Source organism: Annulohypoxylon maeteangense (genome assembly GCF_022496945.1).
Source record: "Annulohypoxylon maeteangense strain CBS 123835 unplaced genomic scaffold GGS22scaffold_22, whole genome shotgun sequence".
NCBI classification, from domain to species: Eukaryota; Fungi; Ascomycota; class Sordariomycetes; order Xylariales; family Hypoxylaceae; genus Annulohypoxylon; species Annulohypoxylon maeteangense.
The window spans coordinates 432313-456608 of NW_025953269.1; the positions used below are offsets into that span (position 1 = coordinate 432313).

General features: G+C 48.0%; 8 protein-coding genes across 8 annotated transcripts; 4 read left to right on the forward strand and 4 right to left on the reverse strand.

The window, feature by feature from the left end:
• Positions 1-56: 56 nt before the first annotated feature.
• Positions 57-1502, forward strand: GGS22DRAFT_182029 (uncharacterized protein; the record flags this gene model as incomplete). Its single annotated transcript, XM_047963921.1, has 1 exon — positions 57-1502. The coding sequence occupies one exon, from the start codon at positions 57-59 to the stop codon at positions 1500-1502; it is 1446 nt and encodes a 481-aa protein (XP_047814816.1).
• Positions 1503-1658: 156 nt separating this feature from the next.
• On the reverse strand, positions 1659-4136 carry GGS22DRAFT_78616 (oligomeric Golgi complex subunit 6). Its single transcript, XM_047968099.1, has one exon. It carries the CDS (start codon positions 3939-3941, stop codon positions 1815-1817), a length of 2127 nt encoding a protein of 708 aa, XP_047814817.1. The 5' UTR covers positions 3942-4136; the 3' UTR covers positions 1659-1814.
• Positions 4137-4324: 188 nt separating this feature from the next.
• Positions 4325-7938, forward strand: GGS22DRAFT_173920 (APG9-domain-containing protein). The gene is made up of 3 exons (XM_047963006.1): positions 4325-5458; positions 5522-6266; positions 6318-7938. Exons 1-3 carry the CDS (start codon positions 4788-4790, stop codon positions 7686-7688), a joined length of 2787 nt encoding a protein of 928 aa, XP_047814818.1. The 5' UTR covers positions 4325-4787; the 3' UTR covers positions 7689-7938.
• A 353-nt stretch (positions 7939-8291) lies between these two features.
• GGS22DRAFT_173921 (HMGL-like-domain-containing protein) lies at positions 8292-10908 on the reverse strand. The gene is made up of 15 exons (XM_047963007.1): positions 10700-10908; positions 10503-10644; positions 10395-10446; positions 10334-10341; positions 10175-10275; positions 10073-10088; positions 9837-10019; positions 9651-9784; positions 9571-9598; positions 9464-9518; positions 9357-9409; positions 9195-9301; positions 9044-9138; positions 8770-8937; positions 8292-8711 (listed from the first exon to the last, which is right to left on the reverse strand). Exons 1-15 carry the CDS (start codon positions 10730-10732, stop codon positions 8600-8602), a joined length of 1287 nt encoding a protein of 428 aa, XP_047814819.1. The 5' UTR covers positions 10733-10908; the 3' UTR covers positions 8292-8599.
• Positions 10909-13869: 2961 nt separating this feature from the next.
• Positions 13870-15852, forward strand: GGS22DRAFT_173922 (mitochondrial RNA-splicing protein MRS3). The gene is made up of 8 exons (XM_047963008.1): positions 13870-14357; positions 14426-14495; positions 14577-14612; positions 14692-14824; positions 14892-14984; positions 15062-15118; positions 15187-15658; positions 15753-15852. The coding sequence occupies exons 1-8, from the start codon at positions 14320-14322 to the stop codon at positions 15805-15807; spliced, it is 954 nt and encodes a 317-aa protein (XP_047814820.1). The 5' UTR covers positions 13870-14319; the 3' UTR covers positions 15808-15852.
• Positions 15853-16995: 1143 nt separating this feature from the next.
• On the reverse strand, positions 16996-19177 carry GGS22DRAFT_173950 (DnaJ domain-containing protein). Its single transcript, XM_047963009.1, has 2 exons — positions 17782-19177; positions 16996-17726 (listed from the first exon to the last, which is right to left on the reverse strand). The coding sequence occupies exons 1-2, from the start codon at positions 18769-18771 to the stop codon at positions 17133-17135; spliced, it is 1584 nt and encodes a 527-aa protein (XP_047814821.1). The 5' UTR covers positions 18772-19177; the 3' UTR covers positions 16996-17132.
• A 197-nt stretch (positions 19178-19374) lies between these two features.
• GGS22DRAFT_173951 (uncharacterized protein) lies at positions 19375-20559 on the forward strand. Its single transcript, XM_047963010.1, has one exon. It carries the CDS (start codon positions 19550-19552, stop codon positions 20525-20527), a length of 978 nt encoding a protein of 325 aa, XP_047814822.1. The 5' UTR covers positions 19375-19549; the 3' UTR covers positions 20528-20559.
• GGS22DRAFT_173953 (vacuole morphology and inheritance protein) lies at positions 20548-24246 on the reverse strand. The gene is made up of 9 exons (XM_047963011.1): positions 23904-24246; positions 23678-23840; positions 23439-23606; positions 22694-23378; positions 21756-22636; positions 21579-21697; positions 21448-21527; positions 21227-21386; positions 20548-21097 (listed from the first exon to the last, which is right to left on the reverse strand). Exons 1-9 carry the CDS (start codon positions 23969-23971, stop codon positions 20746-20748), a joined length of 2676 nt encoding a protein of 891 aa, XP_047814823.1. The 5' UTR covers positions 23972-24246; the 3' UTR covers positions 20548-20745.
• Positions 24247-24296: the final 50 nt, after the last annotated feature.

The following is a 24296-nucleotide window of genomic DNA, read 5'->3' on the forward strand; positions in this document are numbered from 1 at the left end:
CACGTCGTCAAATATACTCTGTTGCACGAACCGACCGTTTGTCACCCATCAACTTCATGGATCGACTTAACCCCCTCGAGCCAATGCGCTCTGTAATTCAGAATGCTCTTCCACACACCACCGTCGAGTCTATTAACCAGTTGCCATCATGCCGCCTGCTGAGATTCTTCAGTGTCAAGATCTCAGATGGTAGGACCTTACTTCTCAGCATGCCGCCGCCCCCGATCATGAGGCTTCTTCGATCTGAGAGGGCTATGAATCTTTCCGAAACCCTCGCAACCAAGTGGATTCTTGAAGAAGTACTTCAATCCGCCACAGAGGTTGAAAATACCGGCCATGGAAGTATCGTCACCTACCAAAATATTGGAAGCCAATCTGGGAAGAGCGGTCCTGGTATTGGTCCTGAGGAAATTAGAGGTACGAAGGAGGATATGTTACGGTTTCTCCCAATCCTAGTCGCCCACTCCCCTTCGCCGGTAGAGCTGGGTTCCCCTTTTAACATCTTCGAACCGCCGAAAGGGATTTCCTTCTCCGGACTTCCAACACCTTTGAATGCATCAGAGAAAAAGGCAGTGGATTTCCAACGAGGTCAACTCGTACGACGACTCTCTAACTTCACATCACCGAATGGATTTTTCGGCCCAGCTATAGCGGTCATCGGATCACGGTTAGAATCTACGGACCCGCGCGGAGCGCAACTGGCTAGCTTTGGTATTCGTGGCGCTAGGACATGGAGGCAGGCATTCCATGCTCTGTTGGAAGGCGTCCTACGAGACGCGGAAGATATGGCCGTGACGTTCAGCTATGAACCAATCAGGGGTTATTTTAACAGATTAGGTTATCTACTAGATGGTGTCACAACATCTAGACTAGTAATACTAGATGCGAGCGACGAGTCCAACATCTTGGTATCAAGATCCACTAAATCCGCCGAAAGGGGGGAAGAATCTCACCCATACTCAACACCAACTCATGATCCGAACCGAACTGAAACTGAAGTCCCATCTGAAAAATCGACGATAGATCGAAGTGGAAAAGAAGGAAAGGGCATAGAGTCGTTAGAAACACTGCAACCGACCGTAACCATCACAGGCCTCCTCGATTGGAGCAATTGCATCTTCGGCGACCCGCTCTTTGCCGAAGTCTTCAGTCGTGACCCATCCTCCGAGTTCCTATGCGGCTTTCATGGAAACTCCCAGCATAACGACGGCGACTTTGTTGAGGACCGTGAAAGCGCGCAAGCCCGTCTGCTTTTATACGAGTGTTACCACGCCACTGTAGGCGTTGTGAAACAATTCTACAGGCCCGGGCCTAACAGTAGCGACCGCGAGATCACAGCGCGCAGACGATTGGTAGCTGCCCTGAAGAGGCTTCAGGAGGTTGATGAGGAGGCAGCCGGGAAGAGACCTAGACGACCCAGTGCTAATGTGGAGGTGTGGCCGGTGAAGAAGCCTAGAGGAGATCGGGACAGCCCCGGACCCAATATCGGAACACAAGGCTAAGGGGCGAGTATTGAAAGAAAAGTCAACAAAGTGTGGAATATCCAAGATGTATGTGCAAAGCGCTATCGAAGCAAGATGAAATAGGAGGGAGGGAGTAACATAACGGGATTTTTTTTGTATCTTTCAGGTGCTCCGCCCTACATATTTGCTAGCGATTCACATTTACACTCATATGTCTATGAAGAGAGGGAGGATGACCAGAATATATGATCTTAAAACTCTTCTGTTTGATTCTCCTTTCCGCCGTATTTTCCTTCATGTCGACGACAATAACGTTATCATATAATGCCTCAGTTGGTAGGTAGGTACTCATCATGACAATAGGACCCTAATCTCACCCGTTGTCCTAGGGAATAGTGCTCTTAGACTCGATGGCTCCCTTTCGTCCCCTCCTGTCCTGCCCTCCTCTTCAGCCAGTTCGTCCGCGGCGGCGAGCAGCTCCTCGACATGCTCGAAGTCGACGCAGAACCTCTCCGCAGCCTCCTCGGTGACCTCGCGCGCGAGGGCCGCGTCCTGTAGATGCTTGACGTTCTCCATGGCGTCCATGACGGCCGAAGGTAAGAAGTCGTCGAGGCCCTGGCCAGCCCTCACAAGGGACTCCGGCTGCAAAGCGTCGAGGCCGGCGACCTTGGCCACGTCCTCTTTGCTGCCGTCGTCGAGCGGGGCTAAGGCCGCGAAGAGCGGCTCGAGCGCGGATTCGGAGCGGAAGAAGGTGTACTGGCTCTCGATGAGCTTGGTGCCGTGTTCGTCGATCGCGGTTTGCAGGCGCTCGACGCGGGCGCGTGTGAAGGCTTGGAAGGGGTTGAGCGCGGATTGGGCCGCGAGTAGACAGTTGATGAGAAAGATGGATGTAGAGGGCGCGCGGATGTTCTTGGACATATTCTCGCAGCCCGATAGGAAAGGGTCGAAGGACTCGGCTAGTATAGGCTCGAAGTCTGCCTCGCGGTCCCCTTCTGAGGCGAGCGACGTTTCGTATGTTTTCATGATGGCGGTTAGTTGTTTGAGTGCGTCTTGGAGGAATTCTGGGGGGGCGAGGTCGGAGGGTGTGTGTTGGAATTCGCCTTCGAGAGCTGTGATGTGGTCTCGCATTAGGGAACGGAATTGTCGTAATGCTTCTGATTCTAGATTTCCCATAGCTTGTAGAAGACCCGACTCTTCGCCAAGGAGTTTGGAGAACGTGAATCTATAGAACCCGAGTAGGTTTGCTAATTTGTACGCAAGGATGGTCTCTTCATTGGTCTGGATCACCTGCTCAACTCTCTGTCTTAGTATACGCGCCGCACCAGAGACATCTCTGTCCACTAATTCATTCAAGGCTTTGACGGCGTCGAACTCTGGAGGTCCATCCGTCTCGTCAGCCATCAGCAGCCATAGCTCATTCTCTCGGCCCTCTTGGATCCCCTTAGCGATTTCATTCCCGTCGGATATAAATAGGATCTCGAGGGCTTCGCGCTCGCTAACCGCGGCTGAATGTATCCACGCCAGCATGTCTCCCGCGTATCTCAACGGATCGTGAGCGACTAATTCAATGGGTTTCACAGAGTTATCCTTTGCGCCAGACGCCGAGTCACCCGTGAGGGCCAAGTAGAATGCGTCGGACAAGATCTGCTCCCTAGCCTCGGCAAAGAAATCTAGACAATTCTGGAAAAGAGATGGGCGTTCAGCCAACACGCGGATGGCCCGGCGGACAGACGAGTTGATCTGGGGGTTTTCAAGATTGAGCGTCTTAAACTCCTTTTGAACCCAGCGATAAAGCTTCTGAAATGCCTGGTTCAAGTTTTTGGACGTCTGGTCCATAACCTCAAGGCCGAGGGTCTGATTTTCGAATCCGAGGAGGAATTCACAGTCCTTTCTGATGCGCTTCGCTTTTGCCAAGACGGCAAAGAAGCGGTCGTCAACAGGTTCGGCTACTAATGTCAAGGAGGCCACCTCATCTTCCGAAAGAACGAAGTGCTCGCGGAAAGCTTTTAATACCTGCTGCTTTGTCTCGATATTACGCCTCTGCGTCATAAGAGAAGATGCTTCCTCTAGGATAGAGGACGTAGATTTGTGAGCTGCAGTGACATGGCCTCTCATATCTTGGTAGCTCTTGTTGAGCTTATCGATGGTTGTGCCAATCCTCCTTAATTGATCGGCCACTCGCCCAAATTCTGTGATTATTTTGCCATTACTGTCGATGACCTCTCTCTGGACGTCTAGTCGTAGCTGTCTTCGGGTCTCGGCAGTATTGCTGATGCCGCGTTCGTCTAACAGAATAAGAGATTCTCGGAACTCGGAATCGGCATATGAGGTTGAAAGAACTGATGTCACTTTTGAAGATAAGGGGTTCGAAGATCGACCCCCTAAACTTGGACTAGAGGTGCCCGTAGGCGACAACGGTCCCGGCGATATGCCATCCCGTCCTGGTAGAGGGGGTGATCCAAGGCCATTCGAGGTCATGTTTCTAATGACTTGATGCAATCCTCAAGTCGGTTTAATCCATTTCATCTTCTTGAAATGGTAGCTTTTTATTACAATGAACCGCAGGGTCAAATAGGGGAGAATACAATATGTTAATAGCTGTAATTGTCAAATGTGTGTTGTCTAATTATGTAAAACGCCACCTGGAAAAAGCGTTTGACAGCTGGGGAAATGAGGCCAGTCTAGGTACCTAGGCTGCTAGGTACTAGGTACTTACTAGGTAGTTTATCCCTGTCAAATGACTTCACTCACGCGATAAGGATAAGGATAATGATAGCGATAAGGCAGCACCTATGAACGCGCATGGCTGCCTCGTTGGTGTGGAACTGAGGAGCCGAGTACGTCCATGTCATAAGGTCGACTCTACAACCCAGGGTTCAGATGACCGCTATCAATATTCTATTCATCATCAACGATATTCTTTGCAAAACACTCATTATCACAGGACCTTGTACTTTACTTGGTGTGTCATAACTTCTGGCATGTACTAGGTAGTAAGGGTTTAAGGTTTTGGGTACCCGCGTTTGTATGCATCTTACAAGGTTCTAATAGTTCCAAGGTTACCTAGCTTTAAGTTGGAAACTTAGAGCTTAAGCTTCTCCCGTCCCTTCATCATTGATCCCATTCATTCAAACACCCGAAACGGCTTCCTCTTCTCGCCTACTACATCAACTTTATTCCCTTCCTGTACCTATCTTGTCACCAGTTAAACTTGTCGAGACAAATATGATAAGACAGAAAATAGAACCTTACTTTCACTAAACTAGAGAGCCGAGAGCCTTACCAAAAAGAAAAACCGTTGTGATTTACCGATGAGTCAACACGATGCCACCGAATCTCTTTTCCCGCCTCGTCCAATCTAACGATAATCGGACTTTGTACGATCGACTAAGCGATGACCATGACGGCGATATCGAGGGCACAGCTGGCTTAGATCTAGATGAACAGAATCTAGCCCATAACTTTCACGATGAAGAGCTCGACAACGCAGATGGCTTGGGTCTTGATGATAGTCACGTCTCTGCCCCACGCAGCCCTGTCGCTACTCCAGGTGATGCACGTCGCGGTAATATGAGAATAGGCAGACAAGATGCGAGACCGCGGTGGCTTATGCACGAAGACGATGGAGATAATGATGTACCTGCATCTCTTCTGGTAGAAGGACCTGATGCTGCGACACCCAACCCACACCCTCAAAGAGCCAGCCCCCGACAAGCACGTAATACCACTAGATCAAATCGAAGAATACAAGCGCAGTGGGAAACTGCGCAGGCACATCAGAGATTACATCAAGACGATGAGTATGGTCCGTCTCCTGGTCAACGTCAGGCAGACGCAGCTACGAGGAGACCAGGCTTCGCTGGCAGTCCTAAAGACAAGGCTATGTTCAGATGGGCTAATGTCTCCAATCTGGACGTCTTCATTCGGGACGTCTATGACTACTATCTCGGAGCAGGAATGTGGTGTATCCTGCTCGAGAGATTCCTTCATTTACTGTAAGCCTCTCCTAACCCCTCGCCCTTGAATCTATTCGAGGTCCGCAGGCTCACATTTAGCAGGAAAGTTGTGTTCGTCGCAACCTTACTCACTCTGCTATCACAGTGTATAGACTACAGCAAGATTCGGGAGAGTAAGCATCTGTCGCAGATCATGATTCCACAGTGCACCAAGCACATGTGGGGGATCTGGAACTTGAGCCTGTGGATCTGCAGTTTCTACTTCATCTGGAAGACCATCCAGTGGATCCTCGACATACCACGGCTATTACATATCCGCGATTTCTTCGTCTATCTCCTGGAGATTCCTGAAGAAGATATGCAAACCGTATCATGGCAGGATGTCGTATCCAAGATTACAGCCTTGCGTGACGAGAATGTTAAGACAGCTACCAACATAACCCCGTCGCAGCGGCGTTTCCTGTCTAAGCAGCTAGGACAGCATATGGCTAGCCAATCGAAGGAACGGCTCGATGCCCATGATATTGCGAATAGGCTGATGAGACGAGAGAACTATATCATTGCTCTTTTCAATAAAGATATACTAGATCTGACAGCCCCCATTCCATTTCTGAGCAACAGACAACTATTTTCAAAATCTCTTGAGTGGACTGTTCAATTCGGAGTTCTGGACCTCGTCTTCAACGAAGGTGGTCAGGTTCATCAACGCGTCCTTAAATCTGACCACCGAGGACATCTCAGCAGGGAAATGAAGACAAGATTCGCTTTTGCTGCGGTCATGAATCTCCTCTTTGCCCCATTCGCTGCCTCCGCTCTCCTCGTCGACTTCATCTTCACATATTACAACGTAAGCATCTTTTGATAATCTGTTGATTATCCGGGCTAATATGCGCACCAGGAATTCAAAACCAACACTTCATCTTTAGGAGCAAGACAGTATACGCCACTTGCAAGATGGAAGTTTCGCGAGTTCAACGAACTCCCACATCTATTTGAAGAACGTCTCAATATGTCTTATCCTTTTGCAAAACATTACATAGACCAGTTTCCAAAGAAAAAGACCGAGTCGGCTGCTCGGACAGTCCAGTTCTTTTCCGGAGCTCTCATTGCTGTTATGGCCATCGTAGGATTTTCCGATCCGGAGATGTTTGTGGACTTCGAGCTGTTCCCAGGGATGAACGCATTTGCCTTTGTTGCGCTCCTGACGACCATATGGGCTGTTGCTCGTGGAATGATATCGGAGGAGAACGACGTTTTCGATCCCGAGTTTGCGATGCAGAACGTCATCGAATACACACATTTCCAGCCAGATCAGTGGAAAGGGAGACTTCACAGCTATGAGGTGAAGGCCGAATTCTCCGAACTCTATAAGGCAAGAATCGTCATCTTCTTAGAGGAGATCATCGGCGTCTTGGTAACACCACTGGTGCTTTTCTTTAGTTTACCAAAGTGCAGCGATCAGATCATCGACTTCTTCCGCGAATTCACGATTCATGTTGACGGGTTGGGTTACGTATGTTCGTTCGCCGTCTTCGATTTCCAAAAAGACAAACGAACAACTAGTGGGCAACAGCAACAACCACCACCACAAAATAACATAAACGATGCTCGCGAAGATTACTATGCTACCAAACACGGAAAGATGCAGGCTTCAGTACATGGCTTCCTTGATAACTACGTCTACCATCCCAGAACCGGTCTACCAGGTTCCCATGCATTAGGCCCAGCCGGCCGTCACCAATTCCACCCTCCGCCCACCTTCCCTGGCTTGATGTCACCGACACTCGCTGCGGATATGCACTCGTCACGCATCGGCCGCAGCGAGCGGCCGCGAAGCCGAGCACCGACCGGGGCTCAACGAACGCCGCGCTTCGGACCGGCCGTTGCTCCATCGCCAATGGCGTCTATGCTTCTCGATCCCCACCACCAACCCTCTGCTTCTTTCATAGCCACCGCGCCGACCAACCGCACTCCGCAGCGCATACGTCAACAACGGAGCGTGTACCATGGCGGTAGAGATATCATCGAGGAGTCACTCGAAGACGGCGCCTCGCGCAGCGTCATCCGCCGCCAGGACACGGGTTACACGGACGACGGCGACGTTGAGGAAAGTGTGGCAAGGCTAGGCGAGTCCACGTGGGAGGGTTCACCTAGGCACGGGCTAAGTCGCGAAGAGAGCACCGCTACGGACGATGGCGACGGGCCCGGGGTGGTCACCATGCTGAAGCAGTTCCAGCAGGTACATATGGATAGGCGTGGAGTTATGTGAGTGAAGCACTTATCCATGCCTACCTACCCGACCTTCTTTACACGGTAGGTTAGGTTAGGCTAGGCTAGGCTCCTACATGCGAGCCGGGATAAAGGGAAGGGAAGGAGTTCAGGCGGCTGGACTGGCTACACTAGGTCTGTTTAATTTGTGTTTTTTGGGAGGGGTTGGCGATTCAGAGCGTGCATGCATACAATACCTAGAATACTCTCTACTAGGGATAGACAATTACCAATTTGATTTTATTACCATAGATCCCCATTGAATGAACTCCCTGTAGGTAACACAGCAGCCTACTTCTTTCCTAGAGGACGTATAATATTACCATGATATTTTCGGCTTAAAATAGGCTACCCAGGAACATCCTTGCTCAGCTCATTTATCTTAGAACTCTTGGGATTCTCGGGAAGATCCCTAGGTAGGTAGCCTCGCGATTGCTCGAGCCTCCGCCTCTTTTCATTCATAGTCCAGCAAAGTTAAACTCGGCATGTAATTTTTCAAGCATACCCTACGCTGCTTGTTTGTACGCCCAAATATAGGTAGTTCACACGACAATAAGACAGAACATCTAAATATTTAGGTTATTTTTTATAAACCTAAGACTACGAGGATTTCATCACAGAACGAAAGAATCCAAATATACATTTGGAAATTCGTAGAAAACAGTAAAAATTCATGTATGCTCCCAACTACCCTAAAGTTATGGAGGCTATATGGCTCTAAATTGGCCATGCCTCGCATGTAACGAACTTTTTCCCTAACCGAAGCTATGCACACCCGAACTTTTATCCTTTTGTCCGTTTTCATGGTGCCCCTTTTATATGGTGGATATGGTGGGAAAAAGCAAAAAAGCAAAGAGCAAAAAAGAAGAAAAAAAAAGTCTGTCATATCTGGTACAGAATACAAGAAAATCCCTAATTCCCATTTTGGCCCTGTTGTAGATTCAGATGGAAACTCCTGATGATTGAATCGGCATCATCGATACTAGGTTGCCGTACATCAGCCAGCATCTTAATCTTGGCAGTGCTACGAGAAATACGTTAGTTGCTATCATCCACAAATATAATTCTCCGTTGAAACGTACCACTCCTTGATTTGATCGTCCGTCATAGTTAAGCCAAGCTGAGTTACCCGAGACTTGACCGAGTTCCAGCCAGTCAGCCGAGAGGCGAAATGCACATAGCGAGTCAACCCGAAATCGGCTGGGTTCAGAATTTCGTATGTCGAGGGGTTGTTGAGGATGGCCTTGGCACTGTGACGTTGAGCGTTAGTTACGAATTCAGAGACGTTTGCGAGGTTGGTTCTGAGTAATGACAAGAAAGACGAGCATGGAATGAATGGGAGTAAAGTTAACTTACTGGATACCAGCTTTGTGTGTAAAGGCGCAGAAGCCAGTAATGGGGTTGTTAAAAGGGGTGTTGATTTCCACCGCCTCTGCAACCAAATCCTCAATCTATAATCTTGTCAGGTCCTGCCGAATCTCTTTACATAAATACATATCAAGCATACCTCCTTGATCATCTTGAGCTTATACTTGCTCTTGACGTAATCGGGAGCAGCAACCACCATCTTGGCCAGAAAGCCACCGAGGGGAGTTATTCCGTTGCGCTCACCAACTACAACATGTTAGTGACTAGCATTGCCTTAGAATAATGGTATGAATGCACTTACTTCCGAGCACACTGGTGTCGACGTGGGTTGCGCCAGCCTCGAGAGCACAGAAGCTACAGCCATATTAGTAATGCAAGAGTGAGGCTCGTCGTGAAGTGAAAGCTTACGCATTAGCAATTGCACAACCAGTATCGTTATGAAAGTGCGTCTCAATGTCACAAGCTTGCAAACGGGTCAGCAAATATAGTTTTCGAAAGGCATTAAGCCGACTCACACACGACGCCTCTCAATGTCCGAACCAGCTATATCCATGATTAGTATAGCCATGATTATGAGATCAACCAGGCCACATACCTCGTAGACCTGGCGCGGACTGGCGCAGCCAACCGTGTCAGCAATGCCGACACGGTTGACACCTATCTTATCGACCGCATTATATAACGATAGAAGATCCACGAGGTCGGAACGGAAGGAATCTTCACTCGAGACTTGTCGGTGTTAGTAGAGAACCTCCATGGATAGAAGCGGTTTTCAACATACATCGAACCTCGATACCCTTCGACTTGACATACTGAACGACCTCTATGGCGGCCTTGGTAATGTAGGCCATATCCTTGCCGTGGCTATGCTCCCGGAGGAAATGCGAGGTGCCAATGACGATATCTAAGCCATCCACACCCGTGTCGATGGCCATTTGGACATCCCGCATATCACAACGGACATCTGTTGGCTATGGTAAGAAGATGAATGGTAAGTCGGGCTTAGTAGTAACTCACGAGTTAAGACCTTGGCCTATTGAGATTGTTAGTTGGGTTTATGTTCAAGGGAATATAAACAAGAAGAAAAGAAGAAGGGAAAAGAAGCACCGGTTTTCATACCTTAAGGCCAAGCTTGCATATCTCGATACAATCAAGTCGAGATTGCTCTGAAGCAGCGGGGGAAGTGAGTTCTATGTAGTCAACGCCAAAGGCGTCGAGAGCTGGGTATAGAGTTTAGTAGGAAGTTATGTAATATACTAGTTGATGAAGTCGACATACCCTTGGCGCTACAAGAAAAAATGTCAGTTAATTGCGGTGGATGGGATAGACGAGGACATACATCTTAATCTTAGTCTCTGTATCGAAATATGCATTTGCGAATTGCTCTCCTTCTGTATATATAGTTAGTATGAGTCGAAATATATTCGGGGAAACGAGTGAGGTTGACCTCGAAGCGTCGATTCAATAATCTTGAAACTGGCAACGTTGGAGAGGAGCTCGCCGGGGTTCGATTGGTAAGGATTGTTGCGACGAACGGGCGGTGCTGTGCCATTCGTGCCGTTAGTGCCGTTGGTGCCGTTGGTGGTGCCCTAGAAATGTGGTCAGTTAATTTTGCATCAAGTTCGAGGTGGAAGTAAAATGTACATTGCTGGCCGCGGGGCTGTCTGTACCGCACATGGTTGGTGTGAGTACTCTGCTGAGCTAGGCAGTTCGGAATATCTAGGAAATAGGAAAGTCAGATGGCAGGCGGTTAAGTAGTCGAGTGCGGTTGAGGATTTTAGTAATGGGAAGTCTGGTAATGGGAAGTAAATGGGAAGATTTGGGGAAAGTGTGTGTGTTGTCTCTAGTTTTATGTTAAAAGGTTAGAAGTGAAAATTCTTAACAGCATGCAATGAATCACAATTACTTGCACCTACCTACCGTACCCCACGTAACGCCGATCGTCGGTTCCCCAGTTCAGGGTGACACTAAGCTAAAAAATAATGAACAGCCTTGACCATCCGCGGGGCTGTCACATGACTACGTGCCATTTAAATCCCTGTATGCGGTTTAGCCTGGTGGGTAGTGACGTACTGAAAACTCGAATTGGCCAATCATCGATTGCACACTCAGCCCATCTCAGGTCCCGCCTGCAGAAAGTCCGGATTGATGTATACCTAGGTATACACACGGTACATACCCATAAACTATTACCCCACTATCCCGCTTTGGATATGAGAATACCGAGACATTGTCCGTGAGTCACATTCAAAATCTTTAAAGCTTGAAAACTTCAACGTAGCTTCAATGCAACCACCGATATCTGGTAGTTGCGTTGGAGTAGTAGATGGAAATTCCGGGTAGGAGCAATGAGCAACGCCGGATCTATTTCCGAGCACTGTGGCGCGTAAAGAGGTATTAGGTACCTAGGTATGCCGTGTAACTTAGGAAGGCAAGAGTGACCGACGCTGTTTTGTGCCTCTATAACTCGAGTGTTCTGATATTATTATCCTTATCATATTTGTAACTAAATTAAATGGATTAAGTGTTTTGCGTATCTGCCGATAACAGTTAATACTTATTTTTCAATAGCTCATCGACCGGATATTTTCTTCGTACATATATTCGTAAACTTGAACGTTTGATATCGAATTATCCTTACGTTGGTGTTTGAAATAAAACCAATGCCAGCTCTAGTTGGGATGATTATTAGACTCCGCTAAACGAGAGGACCTATAAGATTATTTCTATGATGAACATAAGTTGAAGATATATCTAGAAGTATATTCTCGCAATAATTTATTCCTAATATAAAGGAGACCTTATTAAAACACCATGCTTAAGTCTTTGAAAGTAGCGCGAGATCGTGGGAGATAAGTGAGATTATATAGAAAGAAATATGATTTCTTATATGCCCGCATGAATCAATACATATTCAAGATACATAACTATTAGGTATGATAGTAGGTACTATATCCCTTGCTGCAATAGAGCATTCAGTTGATTCCAACCTAGGCTATCTCTTCACTCAGACCCGCTAACATGAATGGCTGTTAGATATAATCCCTGAGGCTAGCTTTTAAGAGACGAGAGGAAAAGATGCATACGATTTCTGGGCAGTTTCGTGTCTATTCAAGTTATATACCTACACAATAGTAAAGTTTGATGTATCGTAATGCTCATCGTGATGGTTTCCCCTCAAGTTTGCCATATGAACCCTCGCACAGTCAAACTTTCTCACAACGATGTAAATGACTGGCCTGTCCCCAAAGATGGCTAATCGTTCTATTGATGATGCTCTGGAGACACTATAAGAGAAGAACCTAGGCCGAGTATTCAGCTTCCCATACTGCGCGATATTGCGTAGAGCTCGCCTTGGACAGTAGCTGGTAGTTTAGTAGGGTCGGCGCTCTGTTGATAGAAGCCCGAGAGCTTGAGACATAGGTATATTGGTTGGTAGCATAGAGCTCCTTGCGCAGCAATGTCGTTGTCTCCGTCCTCTTTGGTCCCGTTTCGTGATACCGGGGTCGATTATCTTCTTAAAAATCCTCAGGTGTTACATATTACAAGGATATAAAAGAAAATGGTTGATATAATGAAGCGAAGAGTAAAGACATGATATTTGATTATACTTGCGGTGTTGACAGCATTAACCATATTCTTCTAATGATTTTGAGAAATCATTGCTGGAGGGGAGCGAAAAGAAAAGCCTAGCTAGCTAGTATTCTGGCCCCATAAGAGAATATTGGATAATTAGCATGACGTGAAACAGACATGTTTGGATGCTAGTTAAAGTCTTCAAGATGATGAAGTACGGGGATGGCAAACATGACGGTTTTTAATAGGTGCCAAGGAGCAAAATCGGATATTCCGAATATCATCCACCATCATACGATGATTGTCTGATCGAACGGGGATGTAACCACATTTACCCCAGATACAGGGCTGCAGTGTGCAGAGCTATAAAGATCTTGAGATCAGATCTAGATAAAAGATTAACGAGGATTGTCGAGATAGAAGGATTCTAGAACTAGATAATCCATGTGAAGGTAACCTCTTGCGAAGCTGTCAATGTTTGCTAGGTTTAGGTAGGAAGTATTCCCACCTTGCCTACCTAGGTACTACCTATCAACGTTCCGAAAAGGTGGAGTAGGTAGACATTCGTTTGGCATACCTACCTCTTAGGTAGATACTCTAGGTACTAGGTATTTACCGTGGACCTACATAAGCAGGCATTGTGCGCACTGGAAAGGTTACAGTTGTATGTAGGTAGGTAAACATACTATGGTACAATTGCTAGCAATCAGATAGCAATCATGTAATAGTATGGCCAAACGAAAGACAACCCTGTTGAAGAGGCTGGGATATGAAGGGCTTGTTTTCTTTTTACCTAAACTAACTTCCTTAGGTATCTAACAAGGGAGGTAAGTATGTATAACATTTTGTTGTCGGGATATTTATTATAATTGAAAATATAATGGAAGGGTGACTGTACTTTCAATTGAAAGTTTTCGAATTTTTCATTACATACATGTACATATATAAAATCTAGATACCTACTTAAGAGTAAGGCGCAAGCCACATAAGACAGAATATAACCCCCCGACCCAATGAGGCTTATTCCTACCGCTTACAAAGTATTGTACAATGTAGGTACTATTTACTAGGTAGGTAGCTATAATAGGTACGCTAGAGGTACTAATATACGCTAGTCCTAATCTAGGCGAGAGAGTATTCCCAGAGGTGGGGAACGGCCCCGACATACCCCTGCAAAGCCGGCCTCCGAATTGCGCTGAGGATGGATGAATTTTGAAAAAGTCGTCCATGCACATGCAGCTGCGACCTACGCCTAGCGACCTAGCGACCTACGGTAATCTGTACCACATTCACATCCAATACGTAGTAGGTATTTGAGTCGGGGGACCATTTTCTAAATTCGCAACTTCGCACTTTTTTTTCGCCCTCATCCTCATCCTCACAACCGCGCGCCATTCCACCATTACCATTCTTTTTCCCGACCTTCCCACTTTTCCCTTAACAACTTCGAGCGCATCCGTTTGAAAGCTCTTTGTTCCTTTACATCCGTCCTTTTCGCCGGGTCTCTGGCAAAAACATAATATCTCGCATTCGTCCAACACCTCATAATCTCTTGGGTCGGCCAACACTTATACTCAATTTTATATCCACCCCGAACCTCTGCGACCTCCCCTCCCTAATTCCCTCTAGACGCAATCCTGGCTCTTCAACCAAAGGCCTTCGGCGAAGGCCCAACCGCTGTGGCCAAGATGGCCCAGCCAACGGCAGAGCCCGTTGAGGATTACGAGTATGTTGTCTTGCCTTTCCCTACCGACGACATCGTTGTACACATGCTGATATTACTTACCTCACCAGCTACGAGTCGCTCCCGCCTAACTTCTCATTAACACAGAACATGGTCGCCGGTGCCTTCGCGGGCATAGCTGTACGTCTCCATGGCCCTGGCTCCCTTGGCTCCCCTGGCTCGTATAGAGTCAGTTAATGAATGCTAACGCTGCCATGGCAGGAACATACGGTCATGTACCCGATTGACGCGATCAAGGTGCGCAACGATATTTGTTTCCCTAACCGGATATCCGGCTTGGCGCCAACTGCTAACTGCTACCCTTGGTGCAATGTAGACACGAATGCAAATCATCAACCCCTCCGCGAACGCCGTATACAAGGGCATGATACAGAGTACTATGCGCATAGCGAGCGGGGAAGGTGTTCTTAAGCTATGGCGAGGAATGTCGAGCGTGGTCGTTGGAGCAGGTATGTTTAATACCATATATCTCAAAGAGCTAGATATAGTTCGTCATCTTACCTTGTTGATTGTTAGGACCTGCACATGCGGTTTACTTCGCGACGTATGAGGCTGTCAAGCATCTGATGGGTGGTAATAGGGTCGGTGTCCACCATCCCCTCGCAGCTGGTAAGGCTCATATGCTTCGATTTCGACCTGATATATCAGCAATATCTTTCTAACTTGGCATTCCTTTTTCCCCCTAGCTACGAGTGGAGCCTGTGCGACCATTGCCAGCGATGCGCTGATGAATCCCTTTGACGGTATGTTGGGTACTAAAGCACGGAGCCTAAGATATTGAAGGAGACCATTATCTAACAGCTAGTTCTAGTGATCAAACAACGCATGCAAATCCAGCACTCCAGCAAGATGTACCGATCGATGACCGATTGCGCACGATACGTCTACAAGACGGAGGGGATCTCCGCATTTTACGTCTCTTATCCTACCACATTATCCATGACAGTACCATTCACAGCCCTCCAGTTCCTCGCCTACGAGTCTATTTCTACTGCCATGAACCCTTCGAAGACCTACGACCCTTTTACCCACTGTATGGCCGGTGCTGTAGCTGGTGGCTTTGCCGCGGCTCTAACGACCCCAATGGACGTAATCAAGACGATGCTCCAGACCCGCGGCACTGCCACTGATCCGGAACTTAGATCGGTGAATGGATTCGTGGCGGGCTGCAGACTCATGTACCGACGAGAGGGCATGCGTGGATTCTTTAAAGGGGTTCGGCCGAGAGTTGTCACTACTATGCCGAGCACGGCTATTTGCTGGTCGGCTTACGAGGCCTCTAAGTATGTTCTCTCTTTTTTTTTTTTTCTTCTCTCTCCCTCCCCCCCTTTTAACCTCTTATTTTGAGGACTCTCTAAGCTAATGGTCCAATTCTAGAGCTTACTTCATCCGCACTAACACTACATCGTCGTCGTCGTCGTCGTCGTCGTGATGGCAGGGTCTGAATAAGTGCAACGTAAGTCTAGTGTCGTTTTTTCGAGGTATGGTATCCATCGAAAATTCACAAATCCACAAATCGGCCACCTTTCTTGCCGACCCTTCCGACGTCAGCATATCTCCGAGGCATAGGACCGAGCCCGACACTGTGAACATCTGAGCATCTCAGCATCTCAGCATCTAAGCATCGACACCCGACATCCATCCCGCATTTAACTAGCTTGGGCTTATTGGTCTCCTCTCCTCTCGTCATACACGAGAGTTTGGTACTGCAGTCCACACGTACACCAACCCTTTCCGCGAATGCCGTATGGGTTTCTCTAGAGACCCCTTTCTGGCTACTTGCCTGCACTATTGGTAGTCGCGTGGGGTTTCCTTGGACCTACGAATTTCAACATTCTCCAGATCTAAAGATTTGCGCGAGCAATCAGGAAGAAAGGGTGGGGGAGACGGGTGGACGAAATGACAAAAAGCCGGGAGGCGTCTGGCTAGACGATTGTACATACAGTTTGCTTTTTTTGCTTTTTCTCTTTTCTTTTTTTATCCCGTGCTCATATATCTCTAACCCTGCCAATTTGGCTACTGATGGGTGGGAGACGGATCCGACGATAATGATCATGGACTTTTCCGAAAGAAAGAGATGGCGTTTGAATTTTTCTACCTTTTTTTCCACAAAAAAAAACACCCCTTTCGCTCAAGATGGCGGTAGACGTACAGATGGTGGGCGGGAATTACATGGAACCTATGATGAATAGGGGCGGGATCTATTCAAGTTAAACCCACAATGTACAGTTATAGATGCTAGGTACTACGGCATGATATCAAATCAGGATAGGTAGAGCGATCGCCGATGATTTACGTTCACCATATTAACACGATATTCAACTCCGCTCTGTCGTTTTGTACGTTCGGTTATAATATGTGTTTGTGGTAACGATTTGAGTCTTAAATTCTATGACCACCCTTAAGGGTTTGACTACGTACATGTTCAGATTAGATTATTACCTATGTAGCTGCTACATGTTAGGTACCTATACACCTACCTCTGTTAAATATTACGTTAAATAAACAGTTACACGATTTTCCAGATTTCGTTTTTTTTCTTGTCTCAAAGTCTTTGCGTATAAGTAGGTACCTAGTGATCTTCAAATTGGGGCATCATTTGTACCTATTTGGGTAGGTTAAAAAAAAAAAACATGAAGATTTACTATCATGCACTACGCACTAGGTATATGCACCCTCAAAAACTCCATGAACTCCTGAAATCAATCAACTGCTGTTGTACAAAGTATATTGTTCTTTTCGCTATGTGGATATATCTTAACCGAAAGGGAACCCTCCCGGGAAGCCGCCGCCTCCGGATCCGAACTTGAACTGGAACTGCTGACCGCCGCCTTGCTGGAACATGAACGGCCCGCCCCCGCCGCCAAACGGACTTCCCTGTTGGAACGGATTTTGCTGCTCGTTGGAATTAGGGTCGTCGCCTCTGTCGAACCTTGCCCGCAGCTCGGCATCGCTCAATACCTCGTACGCTTCGTTGATGCTTTGCATCTTCTTCTCCGCTTCCTCCTTGCTTAAGCCCTGCTTCGCCGCCTTGTCGGGGTGGTGTATCTTCGTTAACTTTCGATAAGCCGCCTTAATTTGCCGTTCGTCGGCGTCATGGGCAACGCCTAGGACCTTGTAATAATCCTTTGTCTTGCTACGCTTGAGGGCCACTTGGGCCTTCTGCATCAGAGGATTGACGACATTGTTCTTGTCTGGCCTGATCTCTGCAGCCTTCTTGAGCGATGCGATGGAAGTTTCGTATTCCTCGGCTTCGAGTTGCGTCTTGGCCTTGTACAATAGCCCGTAAAATGAATTCTCGTCTAACTCTATAGCTTTTAGGCAGTATGTACTAGCCTTCTTACCGTTTGCCTATATACTAGTTAGTACCTTGCTAGAAGTCGCACGGGAAGAATCGCAATAATACCTCATAGTAAGCTTGGCAAGCGGTCTCGACTAATCTGGCTAGCAATACGTTGGGTGCGCGTTCCGGAATGATGCCATTTTTCTTAAGCTCTTTGATTTGTTCCTCGACCTCGTTGATCAGACCCTGTTCGTCACTGGAAGGCACTAACAATTTGACACCAGACATGGGCTGGTTTCTCTCCAGGGCCTTGTTAACCTTGGCCAAAGTCTTGTCGACATTCTTCTCTTGCTTCAACAGCTTCTTGCAGGCCTTAGACTCGGGATCGGAGTGCATGCACTTCTTGATCTGGCTCATGCCTTGGTCCATGTCCCCCAAAGCGTAGAACGTGGTTGCGGAGATTTGCAGGTGCGGAGTGGTATCACCAGCCTTCATCTGTAGGATGTGCTGTAGATCGCTCATTCCCTCCTCTACTTCTCCTTTCTCAAATCGACATTTTACGCGCAGTTCACGTAGGTTAGGCGCTCGGTTTGCGACAAGTATGGCCTCCCCCGACTGGCTTATGCATTCGTCCCAATTTCCCTTTTTCGAAGCCTCTTCTGCTAGCTTTGCAGCACCTTCTGCCTCTACGAGTTGGTTGTACCCGGCAGAGCCTGGTTTTTGCTTGGCTAAGACATAATGTTCTTTAGCTCCATTCCAATCGGCACCCTTGGCCTTCAGTTTGCCAAGTTGAAGATGTGCGCCTTCGAAGTCAGGCCTTAGTTTCAGGACTCGATTGAAATCGGAAGTAGCTTGCGATGTGCGGCCGAGTGAGAGGTAGGTAGTCGCTCGCTTGAAGAATGTCAGGGCGTCGGTAGGATCTCGGGCGATGGCAGCATCGTAATATACTAATGCCTCACTTGTTTCGCCTTTAGTCAAGTGTGATTGCGCAGAAGATAGGAGTGCGTTGATAGGTGTGTCGGCAGGTATATCTGAGGCAGAGAGGGCTTGTACGAGCCCGGTAGAGGATAACGCAGTGGCTGCGAGAGCCAGCGCTGATAGAGGGACAATCATGGTCACGCGATAGAAGACGACACAGAAGCTGAACGAAGTTGCCCGTAGGCGCGTGCGCCGTCAGGGAGTAGGTATATTAACAACAAATAGTATTACAGTATGACAGAATAGGAAGTTGAGAGGTTGAGAGGATGTGAGAATATGAAGATGTGAGGATGTGAAGATGCGAGGATGATAAGAAGGCCAGGCACCCAAGAGACAAACTAAAGTAAAGTTGAGATTGATCAACTAAAAAATAAAATAAAATAATAGAAAGTTGGCCGACTTATAAAACTGAGGTTAACAACAAGTGGCTCTTTCTGTCAACTACCACGCGTATCTAGCAGTCTCTGCTAGTAAAGTACATCTAAATAAGCATTCAAAATCGTGTGTTGAAAAGTATATACTAAACATATTAAACCCTGCCTTTGACAGCCTGGCCACTTCCAAAGATAACGCGCCACAGATGACCATTGCTCAAAAAAGGCAAGAGGGGTGAATCGCCGACGGACGGTTACACCCGTTAGGTAAGATGCACCCCACCATTCCCCAATCCCCCAATGACACCACACGTACATATGTACTGCGCACAACGTACATAAGAATACATAAATACGGTTATATCCCTGTTAGTCGCGTATACTCGACGGTCGTGTATTATACATAGTAGGTAGGTATAATTTATACTCAAATCATGCTAATCGGTACTTTTAAGACTTAACTAAGTCCTATTAGTACTATTGACGAATTCAAAGCTCTTCCCCTTTCCAATTCAAGGAGGCCTTGTAATACACACACAATGGCACACCTAGCGCCCTCCTCGCAGGCGGCCATCTTCTCACCTTCCGTCGCCCGCGCCGCCGCCTCCACCGCCAAAGACTGGTCGTACGTTGACAGCTGGCTACGGAACAAGTACGCCAGCTCCTCCACCAACCGCGGGCGGCCCCCGTCATTTGAACGGAACCCAGAAACCCTCAAAGTCTTGCTCGCGCTAGCCGCCGCGAACGAGGCCGCCGATGAAGACCGCGAGCAGTTAGCCCGTCTCGAGGAGGCCGCCTTAGCCGAAGTCGAGGCTAGCGAGCGGGAACTAGAGGTTCGGCGGCAAAAGTCGGACCAGCACCCAAGCGACACCATCGATGGCGAACTATTCGCCGCGGACCTTCTAGAAGCCATCGAATCCAACCTCGGCAGGGAAGGTACCGTAGCTCTCGATGCTATGTCTAACATGGCCGTTGACCTAGGCGTCGCGTACCCGACACCCGAGATGTTGGGGGCCAAATACGTCGAGCTACAAGGACGTGCGCTAGAGCTAGAAGACAGTCTCGAGCGCGTGAACCTACTGCAGCGGTATCTAGACCACGAGGCCGCGCAGACGGATTCCTTCCTCGAGGAGCTACGGCGCGGGAACGCCTATCAGCCCGCGCCAGATCTCGCCAAGCAGAACCTCGAGCTCCAGCGCAAGATAAAAAATATCACCGGTAAACTGCCTGAGCTGAAGCAGCAGGTCGTTGCCCTCGAGAAGTCAGTCGGGCTGCCGAGCCTTACAGTTGAGAATGTGAAGGGGGACGAAGGGGCCTATCTCGAATTGCTAGCTAGGAAGAAGGATCTCGATGTCCAGGTCAAGGCTTTCGCTGGCTTGCCTCCTGATATCGAAGCAGCCCGGATGGAGCTAGAGGCTCTTCGTGCCGAACTTCGTGATGTAACTGACCAGAGAGACACGAATTTCGAGAAGTTAGTAGAACGCGAGAGCCCTGTTAAGACCAGGAGGAGACTCTAGTGAAGCTCATATCATAGACGCCATTAATGAAGTTTTATTTACATTACAGATGTTGCCGCTATGCGAATTAACAATATTCGTACAGAACTAAATCTAACCGCTCAGACCCCCTTTATGGTGTAATATCTTTTTACCCACGAACGCTTCTAATTAGTGTAGGAAAACGGCGATGGAGCCCTTTTCTTCAATCCGGAGTCTTATGGCGAACTGCTACAAAGTTACTGTTGTTGAGACCGCTTCCCTCTGCCTGAAACCGACGCACCGAGTCTACCGAATTGCCTGGTCAGTCCCGAGCGCTTCGGCGGTGCAGCAGCAGGGGTCGAGTCCTTCGGTGGTACGGCCGGTCCAGCCGCGGGTCGTGGCGGCTCCTTCTCCGTAATGCGTATCCCACCAAAACCAGGTCCATCGTCGAGACCACCGCCTTCCATCAACCTCTGCGCCCGTCTTGCTCTATCTTGCACGGTCCTAAACTTTTCGAGAAGCTGCTCCCATCGAATTATGTTGTCTTCACGGCCCTTGCCTAGTCTATTTGGCCGATCGTAATTTGACGCGCTGGGTGCAGTGGCAGAACTAACAGGAGATGAAGCATAAGTGTCATGACCGCTTTTGGAACGAGTGTGGTTTTGGAAAGAGGAAACAGCCTCGGCTACTGAGCCTTGCCAAGTATGCGAGGGGGGACCAATAGAAGGCAGTACATACGGTCGAGGCCCGATTTGCAAGTAGCCTATCGAGCTTACACTATTTAATCTGTTCTTGAGGGCGGCGAAAGCAGAGGATTGCGGTAATAGCATTAGAAGTCCGTACAGACACTTGTAGAGATACGGATACTTCTCGGGCTCAAGAAGTTGAAGACGGAGATCTAGTAGAACGATTGTTAACGTATGAGTTAGTAGTAGCCATATAGTCGCTGGTTGACTTACATGTAAAGACAGGCGACTCAATCAGCTGGACAAGCTTGTCGATCTGTATGAGAATGTTGACTGTCATCTCAAGCTCCGCGCTAGCATTCGTCAGCAAGGTGTCGACTTCACTACGTGGAGGAAGCACTTACAAGATCTGTAGAAGATTATATGCCGCTTCGTATGCCTGCGCGAGTAGACACAAGGAGAAAGTTGCAACAGCATTGTAACACCAGGATCGGAACAGAGCAACGAAAAACGCCTGGCCATCCTAATCGAAGTGTGAGTAAACAGATATACCGGAGTATCAGGTGACGTAAATACGTTACCTTTGTCTCTAAGTTCCGTAACCGTTTCCTCAGGTCGGCCAACTCCGGGGCGGTGATGAGGTTATTGTTGAGATTTTGCACCATTATGCTTGCGAATTCAACATCTTCCTCTTTTTCGATAGTCTCAGCTAACGTCCGATATATCCTCTCAGGGCTCAATGTCATGCATAGTTGGCGAATAATCAGATTGCCTCGCGTCTCTAATAGCTTTCTGTCTGTAGAGAAAAGTTGTAGAAGGCTAACCATGAAGTTGGAAAAGTAGTCATCCTCGCTGTTTCTGGAAATTTGTGATAGTAACTGTAGGTCTTTAGTGACTACGGCTTCTGCCGGGTCCGAGAGTGTTTTTAGGAGAGCAGGGAATGTTCCGTCGTTGAACGCAACTATCTTCCTCGGCGCTTTGCGGTGCAACATGATAAGCCATGTCAGGGAAGCGACGCGAGTGGCTTCGTGGTCGTTCAGGAATAGCAGAGTAAGAGAAGTGACTGCGGCGGCATAGTCTAGATCTGACTGAGGTTGGACCGATTGTGCCGGGGTGGGTACTCTACGATTTTGAGCTGGCGTAGGACTACGCAGATCTATCTCCCGGCTACTCGAGAGGGAAGCGCGTGTACTGGACGCGCCCTCGGGGCGGTCGGCTGTAGACGCTGGAGGTCGTGTCGATAGCTGTCCAGATGGAGCTTCAGATTCGTCCGTGAGAGAAACGACATAGTCCATCAGCGAAGTATTCACTCGTGCCGCGGCTTGGCGAATCGGTTCGACTCCGCTTGCCATGGCTGGCAGGAGGTGGGCTAGGATTTTAGGCGTGAACGGTAAGACTTCTTCGGGGCAGATGTCTAGAAACGATACTATCCAACGCAAACTCTCCAGAAGGCTATCCTCCTCTACGTGCGTAGTAGCATTAGAAGCTGTATCGTCGCCATCTTGATAAGAGCACTCACCCAGGGGAGAATCGAGTGTTGCGGTCAGAATCTCAAGGATTGCCTTGTAGTTAATCTGAACATCCTGCCCTGGAATCCAGTCATCTTCACTGCTAACCTCGTCTTCGTCTTCATTAGCTGTTGTGGATCCTGCTTCCTCGGCATCATCCGGCGCCAGGCGCATACTACCACTGTCGACCGAGTCCTCCCGCTTCCTCTTACCGTCCCCCTTCGACTTCTTACTCTCGGTGATTCCCTTTTTCACCCTGGCAATCCGCTTAATCTCGTTCAGGAATTTGTCTAAACAGGCAGAAGTGGCAGAATGGACATCAGCATTATTACCACTAAGGAACTTGAGCAAACCTCCTAGAAATTCAGGGAGGTACGTGACTAGTTCGAGATCTGGGATCGAATCCAGTAGCGTGATCCATCCGACAAGAAAAGTCCTGGTAAACGGGTTCATAACCCATATCCGCTCCTTTAGAAGGGGGATGAAGTCCGGCAGAGAAAATGCGGTGGGGGGACTCGGGTTTGGATTCTGATTTTGGGAAGAGTCTTGATCGGAGTCTTTCACCTCATAAGGCGGGGGCGGATCGGTCTCTAAAACGGATACATAAGTGGCCGCAGATTCGGATACAATATCCTTGATCAGACGATCGAGAAGTTCAGCACCATTCTTGACGGAAAGCTCCGAGTCTGCGCCCAGCTGTGATAGAAGATAAATGTCAGAAGTGTTAGGCAAACCGGAGGCAAGCATCGGCAATACCTTGCAAAGAGCATCGAATATGTGGTTAAAATATTTCAGGATTTCTCCCTTAGCAACCTTGGCAATATTATACATAGACTCGCAAGCGTAATATCTGACGCGTGCGTCTTGGTCCGTGAAGCATGCCAGAACAGGGGGTACTATGACCTCGAGATATCTTGGCAGTTCCTTTGGATTAGGGTCAGCCTAGGCGACAAAATGAAAGATAGGTGAACCGGTTTCCAAGATGGGAGACCTACAGAACCAAGGGCAATAGCCGCAGCAGCTAGACCTATCAGCCCTCCATTACGTGCATGGGGTTGATGAACAGCGTAGGCGTAATCATTGCATAGTTGATCGAGGATGTCCGAGACTCTCTTGTAGTCCTTGACAGCTACTAGCTCTCGAATAGAGCGTTCTAGCCTAGACGAGTTGACCGGGTTAATAGACAAGCGGAATAAGGGGTAAAGGGTAAAGAAATCATACTCAAGAGCGCCGGTCTTCCTCTTATCATATAGCTTATCATTGAGAAGGCGTTGAATGTTAGGTTCCATGATTACGCCTTCGTAGTAGAGTAGCAATTTATGTTATCATAGTGTGTGGCCGATCCCCTCCAGACGAAGTGAAGCAATCCACGGCGATTATTATCCGACTCCGGGCGCTCAAGTGACTGGGTGGATAAATCAAGATAAGGAGTGGAAGTGATGTTGCAATAATGCTTTTGTATGTTCATAAATAGTACCTAGCACCTAGGTGATCCTAGAATTGAAGTGAAGGGTTAAAGTTGACAATGATGAAATGGTATGTGAGACAGGAAGCAAGGCTGAAGAGGATGAGTTGAAGATTGTCCAGGTGAAGCATCGATGATGTACTTGCAGG